The sequence below is a fragment of the Microcebus murinus genome, chromosome 10 (assembly GCF_040939455.1).
Source record: "Microcebus murinus isolate Inina chromosome 10, M.murinus_Inina_mat1.0, whole genome shotgun sequence".
Lineage (NCBI taxonomy): Eukaryota > Metazoa > Chordata > Mammalia > Primates > Cheirogaleidae > Microcebus > Microcebus murinus.
In genome coordinates, this window is record NC_134113.1 from 67,690,153 (window position 1) to 67,711,008 (window position 20,856).

At 39.8% G+C, this 20,856-nt stretch overlaps 1 protein-coding gene across 1 annotated transcript in view; it reads right to left on the minus strand.

The window, feature by feature from the left end:
- Positions 1 to 16,714, minus strand: part of WIF1 (Wnt inhibitory factor 1) — a 69,917-nt gene extending 53,203 nt beyond the window's left edge. The window contains exons 1-2 of the mRNA XM_076007461.1: positions 16,166 to 16,714; positions 15,517 to 15,656 (exon numbers count right to left, since the gene is read on the minus strand). Of these exons, the coding sequence (XP_075863576.1) occupies positions 15,517 to 15,656; positions 16,166 to 16,313 (288 nt within the window). The 5' untranslated portion in view covers positions 16,314 to 16,714. The remainder of the gene's footprint in view (positions 1 to 15,516; positions 15,657 to 16,165) is intronic.
- Between the last annotated feature and the right edge of the window lie 4,142 nt (positions 16,715 to 20,856).

A 20,856-nucleotide genomic window follows, 5' to 3' on the forward strand; every position in this document is an offset into this window, starting at 1 on the left:
TGGGGAGATAACTTTCTACAATCAAGTAAATACCATTCTAAAAAAGCCTTTAGGTATGCACAGTTTCTCAAGGAATGGACGGCAAAATATCTCTGAAATATTGAGTCCAAAAACAGATGAAGGGTAATTATTTTTATGCTTATTATGTAATGGAATGGAAATACACTTATATTTTCCACTCAAAATGCTTCTTTATAATTCGAATAATACTTATTCAATGGGCCCTTGTTTATTTTTATTGAAAGGCAAAAGCATTTCTATAAAATCACAAACACACAAATCTTTTGTGTATTATAGAAGAATGCACAACTATTAAAGATCAGGTTTGAATTATTTTACTTTTGGCCCAGGGCCACTCACTGCAAATTATCAGTTATTCCTCATATTTAGTTATCTAAGGTTTCATTAATGCATAGTTTTTCTCAGTTATTGGGAAGACTGAATGAACTTTACGAGATAATATAAATGAAAGCATGTTTGAAACTATTAGGTGCACTATAAATGAAAGGTATTGTTGTTATTAGCAGAATGATAGAACAATCTCTTACCTCAATTCAGGAGAGCTGTACCTATTTACAGTCCATCCTGCCTCCACCCTTGGGACAATACAGCACGTGCAATGATAACTCTAAACTCAAACCTGCAGCTATTCAAGAAACCAGATAAGCTTAATGCTCACACTCTGGGAATCCAAGACATTCATTCAGTCTGGAGCCAATTCTAATTTCATCCAACTTCTAAACTGGATCTTGACTCAGATGATCTGAAATTTGTCTTGTAAGGAAGGACACCCCAAATGAAACTGCTTTTTAAAAAATTGATTTGGATGGACAGGTGGTCTACCCTTGTATAATATAGAGATGAAATACTATATGCATATATACACATAGCTTGGCATCTGACTGCCAGGGTTCTAACCCAGGCTCTACAGGTGACCAAGATCTGACTTTGGCAAATTATGTAATTTCTCTGTGCCTCAATCTTCTCCTATCTTTAATGGAGATTAAAACAGTGCTTTCAGCTCATAGAGTTGGTCCAAGTATTAAATGAGATACTCTATGTAAATTACTTAGAAGAGCTGCTGGCACATAGCAAATGCCCAATAAATGTCACTTCTTATTATTAGATTAAATCACATAAAATTCAATCATTTTGACCTACTAAAAAGATAATGTCAAGCAAGTCCACCTAATATTTACTGAAGCCATGCTCTTTTAGCCTCCTTTAAGAAGGTAAATTCTTGCTCAGCATCTTTATTTAAACTACTGCCCACAGCACACAGTGGGATATGTAAATAAACACATTAAGAGTCAGGAAAATCTTGGTTTCAAAGAGTTCAATTAAAACTTATCATGGATTCTAGAGTCAGACCACTTGAGTATAAATCCTGGCTCCACTACTTATTAGCTGTGTGACCTCAGGCAAATGATTTAACCTTTTTGTGATTTAGTTGCCATTTTTGTAAAATGATAGTATTAGTAGTGCTTATCTCACAGGGTTGTTGGGGGAATTAGATAATGATGAAAAGTGATTAAGACAATGACAGGCATATAAAAAACATTTAATGAGCTTTAGCTATTTTCCTCTATTTTCTTTTCCTCTTCCTCCTCCTTTTTCTTCTCCTTGCGCTCTATCCCTTCCTTTTCTTCTTTAGTTTGTTATACAAGGTTCATAGACCAAAAGATGATTTTTAAATTCTATAAGTTAATCTCCAATTCTAGCAATGAATTATTTTCTCATCAGAGTATAAAGAATAAAGTACCAGTAAATTCCATCTGTGATAATTTTATACTTATTTTTGGTTTTTTTGGCTTTTTAAGAAAGGGTCTTGCTCTGTTGCCCAGGCTGGAGTGCAGCAGAATCATCATAGCTCACTGCAACCTCAAACTCCTAGGCCCAAGTGATCATCCTGCCTCAGCCTCCCCAGTAGCTGGGACTACAGATGCATACCACCACACCCAGCTCATTTTTTAAAAAATCTTTTGTAGAGACGGGTTTTGCTATGTTGCTTAGGTTAATCTCAAACCCCTGGACTCAAGCAAAACTCCCTTTTTGGCCTTCCAAAGTGCTAGGATTGCAGGCGTGAGCTATTGCACCAGGCAAATACTTTTGAGAAGTATTTTGGAGTCCAGGTTGAAGAAATGCAAAGCTGTTTACATGAAGTACCTGAAATAACTGGGGATGTTTGGCATGGAGAAAAGACAATTTGAAGGGGATGGAAGCTGTCCTCAAATGCCTATAGCTTCCAACAAGAACAAGGTTAAAACATAACCCCACTGACTCCAAAGGACAGGGAGAGGACCAAGGCCAAGAATTATCTATGTGACCAGGCATCCCAATGTCTAACTAGAGGCCAAGAGAGCACAATTCATGGATACTTTGGAGAAAGGTTGGCCTCCTTCAGTTGGAGGAGCTCTGGAATCTCTTCCAACTCTGCTATTCTGTGTCTTCTAAAGATACAGCCAAGAAGATAAAGAAGAAACTGGATGAAGATGAAGAGATAACTCAAAACTTAACTTCTGCCTGAATTTGAGCAGCGATTTAAAAGGAAGAAATATGCAATCAATGTGTAATAAAATCATTCACATTTTTAGTGAGGATGAGTTCTCAAACATATGCGCTTTAATGCTATCAGTGACACTGAATTTGAGAAAGTTTATTTTCCAACCTACTAAACACAGTAATGGTCTATTGAAGTGAGTAAGATCACAGTACCCCCAAAATGGGTCTCTGTTACACAGAGAGCACCCAAAGCCTTAAAAAAAAATTTGTTGAAGTGGAAAATTCCACAAAGAAGTAATTTTTACATTGCCATCTGCTGGCTATTGCCGTAAGTGACAGCAATTTAAATACAAGATCAAATCCTAATCAAGTTCTAACTGGAAATAAAAATATTGGTTGAACCTTCAAATGGTAGGAATCAGAGCAATTCTACAAGCCTTTTGGGATCCATCTGATTATTGCCTTAAGTGGGAAATGTCCCATATGGACTTGACTTCAGATGTGAATCCTGCCACTGGTGCACCCATGACTGATAGTGAAACAGCCCTTGCAAATAAGGCATCAACACACTCTGCAATATAAGTTTAGTCAGGCCTATCTTCAACTCCTGCAAACTCATTTACTCAAAAGGTGCCCCATATGTTTCATTTGAGAGAGCTGACTTGCTCTATCACCTCGTGATATCATGACATTTGTCATATTCAGCTCCAAAAAAATTAATGGCAATTGGAAGGCAGAATACATCAGGCTCAATTATGTCAAGTACATACAGGCCATGAAGTTAAACAAAGCAAACGTTGTTCCAGTTGTGAATATCTTGGTTTTACAGGTCTCAGAGTACACCCTGAAGGACACCAGGAACCCTGCGCAGACAATTCCCTACTCCTCCAACAGTTACTGTGCCCTTCTCAGCACTTCCACAGCACCTTGTTCATACCGCGATGATAATATGCTTCGTACTATATTACTGTTATATGGGTCATATCTGTCTCCACGCTAGACTGTGCTCTCCCTGACAGCAAGCTTCCCATCCAGTTTACATTACTCTTTTTAAAGTTCAGCCTGAGCTTTGGCATTAGGGAGACCTCAATCAATATTTATTGAGTTGAGGTCAAAAGAAGGCAGGGAGGTAGGGAGGATGAGTAGGGTACAGTGCGTTCAAAATCAATATTTCCATTCTCCACTCCAGGTCTTAGCTTCAGACTCAAATTTTTTCAACTGCCCACCAGACTTTGTCATCTGAATGTGTAGTAAAAAATATGTGCCCAGCAATTTCTGAATGGATCCCATTGTCTTTTCACTTCAGTCTGTTCTGCTCCTGCTCCTGTAATTGATTCCTCAGTTAAGACATCACTAACCCTCCAGTCTTCTCAGAGCCATCCTCCACTCCCTTGTTTCCATTAACACCCACATTCAATAAGTCCTGTCAACTGTACCTTTGGAGTCTGTCCCTTCCTCTCTCTCTCCACTGCCTGCCTCAGTCCAGGCTCTCCTCACCTTTCATGGTATCTCAAATAGTGTTCTAACTGGCTGCTGGTCCTCAGTCAGACATCCCATCGTCTACTTCCATCTGCCACCAAAGTTACGCCGCACACAGGTACGACACTATTATCTACTTTTGAAAGCTCAATGGCGCCCCCATTATCTATAAGACAAAATCAATGATGGCATACAGATGTTATCATAATCTTTTCCAAACTTACTTTTTTAGAACGATATTTTTTCAATTCTGTTCCATAAACTCTGTTTTAAATAACTGTCATTCTCCAATCACACCAATGATTCTCAATCCTGTGTCCCTCCCTATGCACTGTTCAGGATACCTGGAACGCCCACCTCAACCCCACCTGCCTTGGCCACTCTGCCTAAACATCTTTTCTGACCCAGCTCAGATGTTACCTCCTTGGTGATGTCTTCTCCAGCATTTAAGTAATTGCAAATTTACATGATCAATGGCAAAATCCTCTAGTTTTAAGCTCCCATGGCACTTTTCTTGGGGCATTTATGGGGACCTCAGCTAGCCCCCACGAAGTCACTGTGCAAATTAGGTAGAAATGCCCCCCTCTTGACAGAAGCAGCTCTGTGTAAGGGTACAAGACTTGAGAAGTGAAGTGTTGGCTGGATTTCAGCTCCCACCTGCCCCTTTGGTCAGGTTCCCATGTACAATAAGAAACCTTGTCCATGTTGGCCCCGAAAACTTAACCCAATTATTATGATGCCATGGTGACTTCCTGAAGGCAGTTATATCAGTTAAAATTCATATTCTCAGGACCTAGGATATAGTGAACATTGATAAGTTCTTTTTTTCTTTCCTGTGACTCTCATGATCTTTACCTGAAAGATAAGTTCTTTAAATTGTTATTTTTTAGAATAAGAAGCTGTTCCAAAAGTCATTATTGTTTGGAATGAGAAGATATTCCAAAAGGTATCAGAAAAGATCTGATAAAGATCTCTGAAGTATATAAATGTGTTCTTAGTTGTGTGGTCTTGGGCAAGTAACTGAACTTCCTTATGCCCTAGTTTCCTCATCTATAAATTGAAGATGATAACAGTGCCTACCTCAAAGTCATCGTGAGGATTCAGTGAGATTATCTGTAAAATGCTTCCAAGATCGTCTGGCCCAGAGCATGTGCTATGTATTACTTATTATTGTTAACATAGGGCAAATAAAGGGGTATTCTGAGGTGAATGTTTCTGAATTTGGCAACAAACAAGACAATTTTGGAGAAAAGGATCTTTGTCATTGATTTTTAAAAATCTGAAGACAGATATCACATTTTATATAAAGATATTACCATTAATGTTAAATGATTGAAGATTTTTTTTACTTCAGATATACAGTCATAATATTTTCAAATTTGCAAGGAGTTTAGAGGTAACCCAGATTGCTTTCCTTGCAGGTAAAAGTACTGGAGCTCAAATGAGTTAAGTGACCACAGGCTCTAGTGTTTCTCCACCTGGCCTTGACCAAATGTTCAATCTCATGTCCTCACCTCCCCCTGCCCCCACGCCCAATATTCTCCCTTCCACACACGAAGTTCCAGCCTCAGGCACCACTAACCTTTCCAGAATGCACTTGCACTCTCACAACTCCTTTGCCTCTGTCTGCAGCAGCCCTTCTTACTGCGCCTCACCCCCATCTCAGCTGGTTAAACAGCTTCACGAACATCCTTCATGTCCCGGTTCCTCTGCTACCTATCCTCCCTGGGGACGCCTTCCCCTGCTCCCCCAGCCACAATTAGCTGCCTTCCCCTCTGTGTTCACACCTCTATTTAGCACTTACCGGAGCAAGGGCTCTGCATTCTAACTGCCTAGGTTTGAATCCCAGCCCTGCCATTCACTACCTTTGTGACCTGTGCTCCTCTGTGCCTCATTTGCCTTATCTGTCAAATGATAATAATAACGGGACTGACTTATTCATTCATTCAACAAATAATTATCGACTGCCTACTATGTGCCAGGAACTGTTCCAGGACCTAGAGATATAGAATGAACAGGACAAAGTCCTTGCTCACATGAGCATATGGTCAATGGAAGAGTTAAACAATTAAAACCAATTATAATTAAGTATTATCATTATTGTAAGTGCCATGAAGAAATATACAGCAGCAAGACTCAGACCCCATCTCTACAAAATATAGAAAAATTAGCTAGGCATGGTGGTGCATGCCTGTAGTCCCAGCTGCTTGGGGGGCTGAGGCAGGAGGATCGCTTGAGCCCAGGTGTCTGGGGTTGCAGTGAGCTATGATGATGCCACTACACTCTAGCTGGGAGACACAGCGAGACTCTGCCATCAAAAATAAAAGAAATATTGAACTTGTATCTGGAGATTTTTAGCAAGAAAAAAAAGTAAAAGTAAAATTAAATATTTTAAAATTTAAAATTTAAATAAATTTTAAAAAAAAGAAATAGAAGAAATAAACAGCAGAGAAGGAAACTCTGAATGATGAAAGGAGCAGTGGCTGTTTTAGAGAGGAGAGTCGGGGGAAGTCTTTCAGAGGAAGTAACATTTGATTACAGATGTGAGGACAGCGAGGGAACAGCCATGCAAAGCTCTGAAGGCAGGCCGGGCGCTGTGGCTCACGCCTGTAATCCTAGCTCTTGGGAGGCCGAGGCGGGCGGATTGCTCAAGGTCAGGAGTTCAAAACCAGCCTGAGCAAGAGCGAGACCCCGTCTCTACTATAAATAGAAAGAAATTAATTGGCCAACTGATATATATATAAAAAAATTAGCCGGGCATGGTGGCGCATGCCTGTAGTCCCAGCTACTCGGGAGGCTGAGGCAGGAGGATCGCTTGAGCCCAGGAGTTTGAGGTTGCTGTGAGCTACGCCACGGCACTCACTCTAGCCTGGACAACAAAGTGAGACTCTGTCTCAAAAAAAAATTAAAAAAAAAAAAAAAAAAAAAAAAAAAAAGCTCTGAAGGCAGTACATTCTAGACAGAGGGAACTTCATGTGCAAAGGCCCTGAGGCAGGAAAGGTGAGCTTGGGGGAGGGGGATGGAAAAGTTGAGGGAGTTACTGCCAAGTTAGTGAAGCAGAATGGAGGAAATTAGGCACTCCTTAATTCTAGCACCAAAACTTTCAGATTTTATCTTCTAAATATTTCTCCGATCTATTTCTCCTTCCTCTTCATCCCAGATCTCCTCTCTCATTATCCCAGATTTCTCTCCTTGCAGTGGAGCTCCCCTTAAACCATCCTCTACCCTGCTGACAGGACTATCTAAACATGTAACTGTGCCCCTGTTGTCCTCTGCTTTATACATTTGCATTGACTGATGCATCAATGCCTATAGAATAAATCCCAGGTGCCTTAATATGATAGACAAAGTGCTCTAGGACATAGTCTCTGCCTACCCTCTTCTTCTACCATGTACTGCACACTCCAACCACACCTCAGTGCCAGCTCCCCAGACAACTGAATTTCTGGTCTCTATCCCTTGCCTCCAGCTATTTCCTGTCCCTAAAAAGCATTTCCTCTTCCACACGTTTGCTTGGCTAACTCAATAGACTCGGCTCTGGAGTTACTAATATTTCCCTGTGCTGTCTTTATAACCTGAGAAGGCCTCAGTACTTCCACAGTGTCATTTTCCAGGAATTGTTAAGATGATCTGTTTATATATCTGTCTCTCCAGCTAGCTTCTAATTTTCTTAAGAGCAAAGAATTGATTCTTTCTTCATTTCTTTATTTTTTTTTTTATTTTTTTTTTTTTTTTGAGACAGAGTCTCACTTTGTTGTCCAGGCTAGAGTGAGTGCCGTGGCGTCAGCCTAGCTCACAGCAACCTCAATCTCCTGGGCTCGAGTGATCCTTCTGCCTCAGCCTCCTGAGTAGCTGGGACTACAGGCATGCGCCACCATGCCCGGCTAATTTTTTTTTTTATATATATATCAGTTGGCCAATTAATTTCTTTCTATTTATAGTAGAGACGGGGTCTCGCTCTTGCTCAGGCTGGTTTTGAACTCCTGACCTTGAGCAATCCGCCCGCCTCGGCCTCCCAAGAGCTAGGATTACAGGCGTGAGCCACAGCGCCCGGCCTATTTCTTTATTTTTTGAGACAGGTCTCATTCTGTTGCCCAGGGTAGAGTGCAGTGGCGTCATCACAGCTCACTGCAACCTCAAACTCGTGGGCTCGAGCGAATCTTCTGCCTTAGCTTCCAGAGTAGCTGGGACTACAGAAGCGTGCCAACATGCTCGACTAATTTTTCTATTATTTTGTAAAGACGGGGTCTCCTTATGTTGCTCAGGCTGGTCTAGGGAATTGGGAATAGGGAATTCTTAATCATGTTTTACCCTCAGGGCATGATCTGAGTTCTAGTCAACAACAGCTAAGCAAAGACTACATTCATCTCCTTTCTGGTGTTGCCTGCTTAAGGAAGGATTCCTTCAACTCTCCCTTTGTCCCAAGACCACAACACTTAGCTGCCCTGTAAGATTTTATTCAGGTAAATGAGTTTCAAAAGATGCCTGACAATTTCCCAAGATTTTTTCATTATATTCATCCATAAAATCCAAAAAGAAGATAAAATGACAGCTCAGAAGGATAGACACCCATATGTCTATCTGAGAAAAACGGGGAGGAATAATAATTGTCCTGTGATTTTAGAGTTTTAGCTAATAAGTTTTAAAAGAAAATCAAATACTTGAATAAACAGGCTTATTTTAAATAAATCCATTTTTCCACTGTTCAGTCTCTCATTTTTTAAACTGAAGGATCATGGCCAAGTTTAATTTCTATACTTTTATTGTACTTTTCTTGATATTTAAAAAAGGTAGTATAGGAGTTGAGAGTAGCAGTCAATTCTTTTTCAAATTAGCATGTTTTTTTTCTTATTTAAGCTCCCTTTTATGTTACATTCAAAGTTCTAGACTCCATTTGAAAGTTAAACTGATTTTTTTTGGTTCTATGAACTCACAAAAAGTGATTTTTTTTAATAGTTCCATGCGCTAATCACCAACAAACAAACAAACAAAACCTGTAGCTGAGACTAATCTTTGCAAACTCTTCCAAAAGTTTAGTAAGAAAGAAGAGATAAATTGGGTTGTGGAAAAGCCAGTGTCCATTCAACATACAATTAAATATTTACTCAATACATCCCTGGGACAAACTTGCAAGATGTTGAGTCCATTCTCTCCACAGCAGAGAAGAGAGAAACTTCCCCAAGTTGTTTCTACTTTCTACTTCTCTTCCCCCAGACCCCTTCTCCATTCTTTGACCCTGACCCTCACTGGGTTTCCATTACCTCTCAGATGAGACATAAGGCCCCTCCCAACCACCTAGAGCATGCATTCCCCTTGAAGACCTCCATGCAGTTGTGCATCCTGAGTTCTCCACTTGGGAAGGCATCCCCCACCCCTCGGCCCCCCTCTCTATTGATCTGACTCATCCTTCAGGAATTAATTCAAACATTATCTGCTCAGTGAGCTCATTGAAGTGCCCATGGCTCCCTTCCTCCCCCAGGCAGGGTCAAGAGTAGCTTCCTTTTTGCACTCAGCCATTCCTGTACTTTTAACCTCATTTGGATGAGTGTGCTATATATTGTTTCCCAGACTATGAGCTACCTGAGGGCAGGTACTGAGTTTATTCCTCTTTATATGCTCTGTGCCTACCTCTGTGCTTATTGATGGAGTGCTTGAGTCAGAGAGAAACACTATGTGGGAAAACAAATCCCCACCCACCAACGGTCCGTGGGAATGTAGCCAAGTTACTTCCATATAACTTTAGCCAGTTGGCTAAATTACTGCGGCAAAAGAAGCCCTGATGTGACAAGGCCTCCTCTAGACATCTGGCAAGAGGATGAAGGACATTATCACTGAACCCTTGGTCCCCAAAGTTCTTCCCTCACAGCACCCACCTTATGCACCAGGGACAGTTAAGTTAAATTAGTTTAATCCAAAACAAAATGCTTTACCGAATATCATACCTTTCTGCTTCATCACAACAATTTAAAAGACTTTGATTTGTGCAAGCAATTTAAAGTCAGGCATAAACAGGGAGGGTACCAATGAAGGGTTTGTTTACACGCTTTTACACCACCGTGAAAGGAAGACATAGCAGAGTTTACATTTATGCCATGTAAATCGCTATAGAACCAGATGTGGCTTACAAGGTACCTTGTAACTCATCTCTTCTAAGCAATAAAGCCTTTTTTTTTTTTTTCTGGCAAAAGTTTGAGAAACTTACTGCTGTTTTCTATCAGCAGATACAACAGATGGCTGGCACATGCCTGCTTCACTAAATGAAATGGGTTCTCTGCAGAATTACTCTTTGATCCCTAGTGGCATGTCCACAACAGCACAATACAAAATACCACAGCATAGCAGAATCTAAACATTAAAGGTTTAAAGCTGTGCTTTTGATATGAGTACCTCCTTAAAAAAAAATCATGCCCACAGTATGTAAACATATTCGCATTCCCACCTTGAAACCATGGAACAGGGGTCAGAAAATGAGGCATTTCCTTCATTTGGTGACATAAAACCACCAGTAAGGTATGACGGCAAACCCCAGGAGTGCAAAGGTATGAAACCACTTGGGTTGTAACTACCAAAACAACCATAACTCTATTAGGAAAAAATGTGGACAGTACACATTAAGGGATTTAAATAATAATAATGTGTTCTCATAACTTCAGGGTTGGAAAGAGGTGTTTAAGGGTGTTTGGCAGTTCCTTTGAAGATGGAGAGGGAATACTTGAATTAAAATTCACTCCTTATTATTTTTCTTTGATTTTTGTCAAGGGGAGAAAGGAAAGAAAAAAATTCTTTTAATACAGGTCTGCTTAACTCCTGTCTAGTCCAATGGGAAACTTGAGACTGCAAATTGCAGCCAATTTAATGGGACCAGGGTTACATCATATCAAATAGGACAGTGAAACAACAAGCTATCTGGGGCTTTAGGCATACTTGAATGATGGCATTGGATTATCCAATTGATATCACAGAAACATACCAATAGAATAATTCACCTTTTAAAAAATTAGTAAAAATGCAAGTCAATTGTCAGAGAAGTGGCCTGTTTCTAAATTTCCTTTTTTCCAAAGGTAGTTTCCTTACTTTAAAGCTGCATTTGGGTGATACTGACTAGATATCTAGACACTGACTAGAATCATCTACAAAGGCACCACTATCTGGGCAACGTTCTTAAGCTTTCCTGCTACTTGATTTATTATCATGATTATTATTATTATTATTTCTGACAGTTTTCAATTTGGGACTTTTTTTTTAATTGATAGAGAACTAGTAAGTTTCATGAACTCATTTATAACAAACCTTACATGTTGGAAAATGTTGCACTTGATACGCTGTATCCTCGGCATATCTAATATTTTCTATTTTCAATGGTCATACATAAACACAAAAGAACATGTTTATGCCGTTTATTTTCAATAAAGTCAATTATTCAATAACATACACATGACCTCACACATTCCCAGGGCAGCAGACAGAATTCTCCTCTTCTTTTCCTGCATCCACAGCAACGCTTTAAAGTTTTGTTTTTATATGTCTTGAAATTGAGAAAAATGAAGCTACACCACTGACTTCTAGTGGTTACAGGAATTCTGCACACTATACATGACAAAAAGTTTACTTTAAGATCTGGACCTATTGGTACAGAAGACTAGAGCTTGCTTAGTACTCCAAGTGGTGGATTTGAATTTAATATTGGTCAGTTATCTTCACCCAGAGAACTTCTTTTCCATAGATATCAATTTCACCCCAACTCTTGCTATCTATCTCAGAAATCCAGGCCTTTGGTCATAAAACGGTTCAAAAACTAATACAGATGGCTCAACATAAATCCATTGCCACTGCTAAAAAAGGCAACATAAAAAGAGATGCCCTATTACCTAAGTACTAGATTCATAGCACCTTAGCATATTTACGCGGGTGATAGAACATATTATACTTATCAAGATCAAGTCTACATGATCTTTATAAATAAAGATCTCTTTATATGAGCTATATAAAAAACATTTTGGCCTTACACCCAATCGGTGCATATGGAAATCAGCAGTGGTGTAATAATATTAGATTCAGATTTGTCTAACAAAACTCCTCATTAAAGTTTTACTTGAAAGCCATTGGGTTTAGAAAGGGTTATTTTCCAAATAAAATGTTTGATTAGTACCTAATTTAGAAAACCAAAATTGTTGCTCATGGTTCCTGCCTGTCTCAAATTTAGGGAAAAAGAATAAGGCATGCCTCATTGAAAAATATCAACTATTAAAAAGTTATATACAATAATAAAAGGTATTTTCCCCTAATTACTAAAAATTGTTTAACCCTAAGCCTCTTCAGTAGAAATTCTTCTCTCATCTAAAAGGTTTGAGAAAAGGCATGTCAGAAAATGAGTATTAAAAATTAAATCAGAGATAAAACAGGCAAGGTTGTCCATGGAAAATGAGAATTGCAGGGACGGAGAGAGGTCAAGGAAAACGATTCCAGGCAGGAAAGATTTGGGGGGACCTTAAAGGAAACTAGTCAGAATCAGATAAATATTAGTGAATTCTTTGGTTTCCCTAGTTATAATAACCCATGAAAGCCATTTGTTTTACCATTTTGTTGAGTGATTAGTGTAAAATTGATGCCAGATAACAAATATAGATAAAGCATTTACAATACAGAAAATCATATAATTTTAAATTCATATGACTTATAAAAGTTGTAATTTGTTTTTAATTTATAATGTTAAAAATTATAAATTAATACACATTCATTGTGGAAAAGCCAAAACATAATAGATGCAGATGTAATCAGTGCTTACAACTTGGAGGATCAGATGTTAACTAGATTTTTCCTATGTCTGCAAACATATTTTGTAATGGAATCAAACAGGATATACTATGTTATAGACTACTTAATTTGCATGAACATCTTTCCGTGGTCTCAAATGGGTGTCTGGAATACCCTTATTATTGCTTCATTGTGTTCTGCCACTATTGCTGACCCTAAGTTGTATTTATTTTTTTATTTTTATAAACAAAATAATGAGGAATATTCTTGGACCTAAACTTTTATTTATGTCGATGATTGTTTCTTTAGCATAAATCTCTGAAAGTAAAATTTCACAAAGGATCTGTATCAAGCCTTTTACCATCAGAGTCTAATTGCTCCGCAAAAAGGCAGCCATGCACATCAGCAACATATGAATATGCATAATTCTCCACCGACTAAGATAACTTAAGAATTTGACCAACTTGACACAGGGAAATGAATCTCACTGTAATTTTTATTTGCATTTGTTTGCAGTAGAACTTGAGATGTATCTTAAGTGGCCCCAAGAACATTTTGGGCTACTGAACTAATACTTTATTGGAAGTAGATAACACTTTACTGCCTGTAGTAGGTCTTCCATCCTAAAGTTATTTTAACTTTGCCTTTGTGCTGCCAAAACACTTAAATATAAAGCTTGAAATTTCATTAATCAGCTATGTGTTGTTTTATGTATTGTGGAAACACCTAATTGTTTGATTTCATTTAGATTAAATAACTAGATTATGAAATGAACTTTTCATTTTCCATATAAATGTTTTGATGTGGTTTGGCTTTAGCCATAGATGCCTTTCAGAATATTTAATTGGTCTTGATGTCATTATTTTTCCCATCTTCAAAATTTCTATGCATTTCAAAAATGATGGTTCTGGAATCATATAACTTCAGTGTGTAAAATGAGTCATATTTAAATTATATTTTAAAACATCTTGCTGTTTGGCATTGTAGAAATCCTTCCACCTTGCCACCTTCTCCCCTAAGATAAACAGACACCAGATTTCATGTAGTTACCTGTGGTAACCCATTCAGAATAGACTGAACATAGAGGGCAAGTAACTTAATTGAAGTATTAACATTTGTCCTGCATAACAAGATGATCCACATGGATGAGCAACACCTAAGCAGGAGAAAAAAAGATGCTAAAAACTTGATCTTCATGCCAGTTCCACTATCTTCCCTAATCCCCTACAGGACATATTTCTGAGATTTTATGATATGTCAATCCATTTCGTACTCATCAATATGTCAGTATTTACAAACATGCACTATGCTACAAAGTAATAGGGGAGATAATATGGGATTTAAGCCTTTGCTTCAAATTCCGTTCTTCAAAAGACATACTCATATACAAAAAAAAAAGAGAGAGAAAAAAAAAGAAAGGAAAAGAAAAGAAAAAAAAGAAAGAAAAGAGCTACTGGCATTTTCCATTTCTGCTATAGTTACCCAGTTACCAAATCCTTTCAGCTAGGGAGTGCAATTTAAGCTACCATTCCAATATTCTTATGAATCTATAAACGTCTAGGTCAAAAAAATGTCTCTTCAAAAGTATAGAATTAATTGACCATTTAATTAATGACCATCTGACAAGTGGTCAACCACAAGTAAATAGATTCAGGTAAAAAGAAAAGGAGATAATGAAAGGCCATTTATTACTGATCTCGCAATATTCCAAACTTAATTGCTCATAAAGTATCTATGAAGAGGGAATTGTAGGGAGAAAAGGAATATTCTCTGTATAGAGCAACAGATGCCTCAGTGAAGTTATCTGCAAAATGGGAGTACTGGAATAGATGACCTTCCTGCTATAAACTTGGTGGATCCAAAAACTTCAATTTTTAAAAATCACATAGCAATGGAAGTGTTGAAGGGTCTAGATTTTATCTAAAGAAGAGGAGAAGGAGGAGGAGGAGGAAATGGTAGTGTCCATACCATAATAGGTAATTAGAAGGAACCAAAGCGTTTCTCAATGCAAAATAGTTACTTTTTATAAAGTATTCTCTGTATCACATTCTTCTTGAAAATAGCTATTTAAGTAACTTCAGGGAAAAAAAGGCCTGAAAATGTGATTTGGATTATAATTACAATGATTTTCATAGTAGACACATTTTGCCAACTGATGAGCAAAAGAATTTATTACTTACCATTTGTCCTCTAGAGTAAATTCCCCAATTGTACAAAAGAAATTAAACTCACATAAGCATTTTATTCTTCCTTTCTTTCCAAAATTAGGGGCCATTTATATAATACTAAAAATGTGCAAAAGGTAACATACAAAAGATGTTAATGTGCTATGGAATAAAAGGAATGCTTTTTCATAAAAATAGATCACAGTTTTCTTTTCCATATGAAAGCATTTAAAATAGTAACTTAAAAAAATCAATAGGCTGCAATATTTTACAACGTTCTTACATGACACCTTTGAGTCTATGAACTTCTACCAGAAACATATATATCATTCACGTTCCATTGAGTAACATTCAACATACCAACTTTTTTAAATGCACAAGATAGTGCTTAGGCACATTGTCCACTCTTTTCTTTTCAGAATCTTTAATTTATGTCACAACTTTAAATAATGGAAATTAATTCTTTATTTGCTCTGGCAATCAGATGAGAAATTACTCTTAAATACTGTAAAATGTACCAGAATACACACTATACAATATTTACTCTTATCTGCCATCAGGCTGTGGATATGTTAAAGGGTAATTTTCTCCCTCTTTCCTGGTTATCAGAACTTACCTGCCCCGCAGCTTGCCAGGTAAAATTCATAGAATGGATATTGACAGGAATCGCCGGCATTCTCTGTTGTGCTTTTCTGAAATCATGTGTAAAGGGGGCCATTTTCCCCTCTGAAACAATCAGGATATCCTCTTCAAATCCTGTTTTTTAAAAAAATGACATACGAAACTATCAAACTAGGTGGACTTGAAAAAAAAATCTAAATCAGAAGTTTCATGCAAAAAAAAAAAAAAGAATTAGCATGGGTGATTTCTGATTAGGAGCCACCTGCTTTTGGTACCAACGACTACTGAAATTAATTTTCCTCCGTATGTGGTAAGAATGATGCCAAGGGACACACGCTTTCAGGGAAAAGGAATGGACATGGGGTTAACTGATGCAGACAAATGCTAGGTGCACCTAAAAAGGTAGGGCTGTAAAAACTAGCAACAGCATGATCAGGACACGAGATAGATCAGCTTTGGCTTCTTAAGAAAGAAGTTTCTACGCTTTCAGAGGGGAAAATATTTAATGAAAAGAGGGGGAGCCATCTCCCTTGGGAATTAAGTTTTAAAGCACGCTGTAATGGCATGTACTGCTCCGTCGTTGATGGAAGAGTGGGGAGCGCGGGGACACGGGCGGGGGCAGGGTGCCGGCCGCGGGGCCTTACCTATGAGCACTCTCGCCTGGTGAGCGTCGATCCACAGGTACAGGCTCTCCTCCCGCGGCGGCCCGGCCTCCGCCCGCACGGCGAGCAGGCACAGGAGGATGCTCCAGAGCCGGCGCGCGGCGGCGGGGAAGGCGCGCCTCCCAGCCATGCTGCTCAGGACCCCCTCTCGGGCGGCCAAACTCCCGCTGCTGCCCCTACCTGCGCAGCCTGCGGCCGTCAGGTTCCCGGCCCCGCGTCAGCTGCCGCCGCCGGGGCTGTTCCCGCTTAGACGGCTGGGCGCGCAGCCTCCTGGCTTGGGTGCCGGACTGGCTGCGCGAGCCGGAGGAGGAGGAGGTGGGGAGGAGGAGGAGGAGGAGGAGGAGGGAGGGAGGGAAGAGCGCGGGAGGAGGGAGGGGATGAGCGGCGCGAGCTGCGCAGGAGGAGGGGGCGCGGGGAAGGCAGAGGCGCGAGACTGGCAGAGCTGGAGGTGCCCGCGCGCTCGGCGAGGCCAGCGGTCCCGGCGTCAAATATAGCGAGAGGAGCGGACGGGGAAGGGCTGGCGCCCGCGGGGTGCGAGCGGGCGAGCGGCGGGGCCGCAAGGCTGGGCCGGCCGCCACTGGGGGGCGCCGCAGGGCGCGGGGGCGGGGCCGCCCGGGACCGGGACAGCCGCGCGCCGGGCGGAGCGCCCCGAGCAGCGCGCGCGAAGTCCGCGGGCGGGCGCGGAGAAGAGCACTCCGAGGAACCCCTGCGACGGCGCGCGCCCCCTCCTTGGGCCGGGGAGGCTTTGGGTGGAGGGAAACGGGGTGGACAGACAATGGTGGGCTTGACTGAGCGCCAGTGACGATGGTGATGCTAGCGACGACTCCCATTCCTACCCCGACGCTAACTAAAGACTCATATTCCCCACTCTCCTCCCTTTCCACCAGTTTGATTCCTCTCCCTGCAAACCCTGTCTTCTCTGTCCGGCGCTACGCTGACACTTTGCACGCTCCTCTGCAGTTCACACCCGCGACTTGACGGTCCAGCGGTGCTGATTGCAGGCGCTCGGATTGGCTCGAGGCGCAGGTGTTCAGCGGGCACTTGCCAGACACCCAACTGCTGGGGACGTCTTTCTGTCTCCCTGATAACCCGGCGGTGCCTGGAAGAGTTCCCTGGGCCCTGGATGAGAGAGGTACCTGACTCCCTGGGGTAAGGTTGCCCTAAAGTCACGAATATCTTCATATATGCTGGTGTTTTAAGAAAGTTGGAGGTGCGTGCAGGTACTAAAATCGCAGGTGCTTGGGGGCAAGGTCAAGGCTCTGGCCTTGTCTGTGGGAAGCATATTCCCACGGCTGGCAGTGGGCGATAGCATGACCTATCCACTGGCCCCAGCAGAAAGGACTTACTTTTGCCTCCTGCCTAATTCCTTGCAAGTACAAAGAAAACGGGAAGCAAAAGGCTTTTCAAAAACTTAAGAAAGTTTTTAGACTCAGAAAAGGTTTGTTTACTTCTCTTTGTTCTTTAGTGCCCAAATGCTGTGACAAATGCCGCAAGGATCGAGTATTTGAGGCTGGGCATGGTGTTTCACTCAATCCTTTGTAGAGTTGTGGACACCTCAGGAGGTGTCCACAAACAGAAACAACAGAAGAGAAGCTGACAAGTGCATTAAGTTAAATCAATGGTAGGTCATGAGCAATTACTAAACAGAACAGACTATACATTTCCAATTATGAACTATTTTCAGCTATAAAACTGATAGAAAAGCAGGAGAAAGGAATTAGACAAGGAGTCTGTCTAATTATGACTGATTTGAACTTGCAGTGTCTTAATATTTAAAGTACTTTTATTTTAAATGCTTACTTAATCCTCACAACTTTTATTTAGGATCTATTATTATTCCCATTTTACCGATGGGGAAACAAGGCTCCAAAAGTGAGTTGACTGTGAACATCCAGCTGCTAAGTGACAGAGTCGAGGTTCGAATCCCAGCTTTGCTTTCAAAGCTCATTCTCTTAGTGACCATACTTAATACTGAGTAAATCATAATTAAGTCTGTTTGCATCCAAAGCTTCATAGCCATTCTTCCTTTAAAATAAAAATATTTACTTCTTTTCCAACATTTCATTTTTTTATTTCAGTGAATATTTATTTAAATAATGTATTAATACATTAGACAAATTTCAAAATACTTTAACATTGCAATGCCAATGTCACCCAGTTAAAGATAATAATTTCATAACACAAAAATCATGTTCTTTGACTTGGAGCCTGTGGTCAGTCGTTTTTTTCCCTTACTGTTGCTCAAATCTCTATGGCTCTTGGTGCAAGGACGCCCTCTACAGGTTGTTCTAATCAAATATTAATCCAGATATATCCTTCATAAAATTTACTTTTTGGTAAGAGAAAAAGGGGGACTAACTTCCCCCCTAATTCTGCTTCCTCTCAGTGAAGTTCTTCAGCAGTTGAAATTGATGTTGATAATAATGGTAATATAATTTTATGTGAAGACATTTTTTCCTTCCAGAGTGGTTGTTTTCTGTTCACTTCTCTTTAGTAGAGGACACTTAGAAGAATTATATTTTATTGGAGATAGATAAAGAAAATGCTATTTTAAACAATCTCAGATTTAAGCTCCTTTGGTTTTTAAATGAAAGGAGTGAACATACGTTGCAATATACAACAGTCAGCTATTTTTAAGAATAATGTATCTTTTTTGTGGGAAGGTCCTTCTAGGAGCTGAATCAGGCTTTACTCTCCTTTCTGTTGTTAAGGAGAAGACAAAGTAGCTATTTCATTTAGAATACAGTTGAATTTATCTGCTCATATAAAAATGTGACAATATTTATTTGCATATGATAAAATTTAGAAATAATGTGCTAGGAGATATTACCAGTCAACTTCATTTAGCTTGAAAATTCTATCATTTATTTTCCAGTCCATTCTGCTTCCTTTCCCTGTGTGATTCACTCTCGTCAGTTATGTTTGCAGACAGCTTTATTTATTTCTTCATTAACTCATTCACTCATTCAACAAAGATTTATTAAACACCTAGTATGTGCAGGACATTGGCATAGAAACTACAGGACAAACAAAACATGATCTCAGCCCTCAAAGAGCATGGAAGCTACTAAAACGAGTAAGACAAGTACCCAAATAGCCGTAATACAGGACAGAATATGGTGATTGTTGACAAGGAAGAAAAACTGGACATTCAAAGAAGATATCTCATACATGGAATTCTGAAAGTTTTTCAGGTTAATTCATTTACTCAAAAATTATTTACCAAGTGTCTGATGTATGCACTTTGCAGGCACAGGGGATAGAAAGGCAGGTAAAAAGACAGTCTCTGTTCTTAAAGGACTCCCAGTCTAACAGGGGAGAGTGTTGAGAATGAACAATAGAGAGAAATGAATGCCATGGTGGGGACATGCACAGGATATTCTGGAAGTAAGTAAGAGAAAAGTCTCCTAATGCAGACTGGGTTCTGGGAAGTCATCCTAGAGTAGAGGGTACTCGAGTGGTCTTGAAGGTCACTGGGGAATTGAGCATCCAAGGGAGAGTGACAAGGAACGTTCATGCATAGAGAGCAGCAATAGCAAGAAAAAAGAGACGAGAAAGAATGGCACTCTGCAGGAACCGAGCTACTGATCCGGGAGTTTGACTGGGAGGTGAATAGGAGGGAAGGGTGCAAATTGTCACAGGCAAGAGACAGAAGAGCTGGAAAGGAACTCAGAACAAAATACAGTACTCAGTTTCAGTAATAACTACATGATTTCAATATTAATTCATGTAACAACTCTTTGTATACTGCAGAGCCCCAATATTAGCTGGCATTTTATGGGTTTTGGTAATGGTGTCTGAATAGCTAAGACCTGGGAATGGAACGGCTTGCTCACTTGCAGGTCTGAGACCATCCTGAGCACAAAAGAGTGGGAGAATTTTCTTGTGATTGCTCTGATCTCTGAAGTCTCCAAAGCACTATCAACCCTTTTCCTTCGATTCATCTCTCTGACTTTGCTAATCTGAGTTCTAGCCTTCCATCCACTCCTACGTCCAGAACATTATCACAGACACAGACAGCCTAGAACATAGATAGATGATGCACTGGAAATTCATAAGAAACAGAAATACTATATGAAAGAGCTTAATTCAGAATGAGCCTCAAATAACAGAATGTGGTGCATCACATTAATTGATTTGCATATGATGAAACCATCCTTACAGCCAGAGAAAAATCTCACTAGATTATGGTGTATAATCCTTTTAATGTACTGTTAAGTTTGGTTTGCTAGTATTTTGTTGAGGATTTTTGCATGTATATTCTTCAGAAATATTGACCTGTAATTTTCTTTTCTTGTAGTGTCTTTGTCTGGCTAGGGTATCAGGACAATACTGGCCTCATAAAATGAGTTAGGAACTATTCTCTCCTCTGCAACTTTTTGGAATAGTTTAAGAAGGATTGGATTTGGTAGAATTCATTAATGAAGCCATCTAGTCCTGGGCTTTTCTATGTGGAGAGGCTTTTGATTATCAATTTAATCCCCTAACTCGTTATTGGTCTGCTTAGAGTTCCTATTTCTTCATGATTCAGTCTTGGTAGGTCGTATGTATCTAGGAATTTATTCATTTCTTCTAGGTTATCCAATTTGTTGACAAACAATGATTAACTGGATGGTTAAGTTACTTGAGATTTTCATTTTTTTCTTTATATGATTCAGTTGTATTATCTAAAT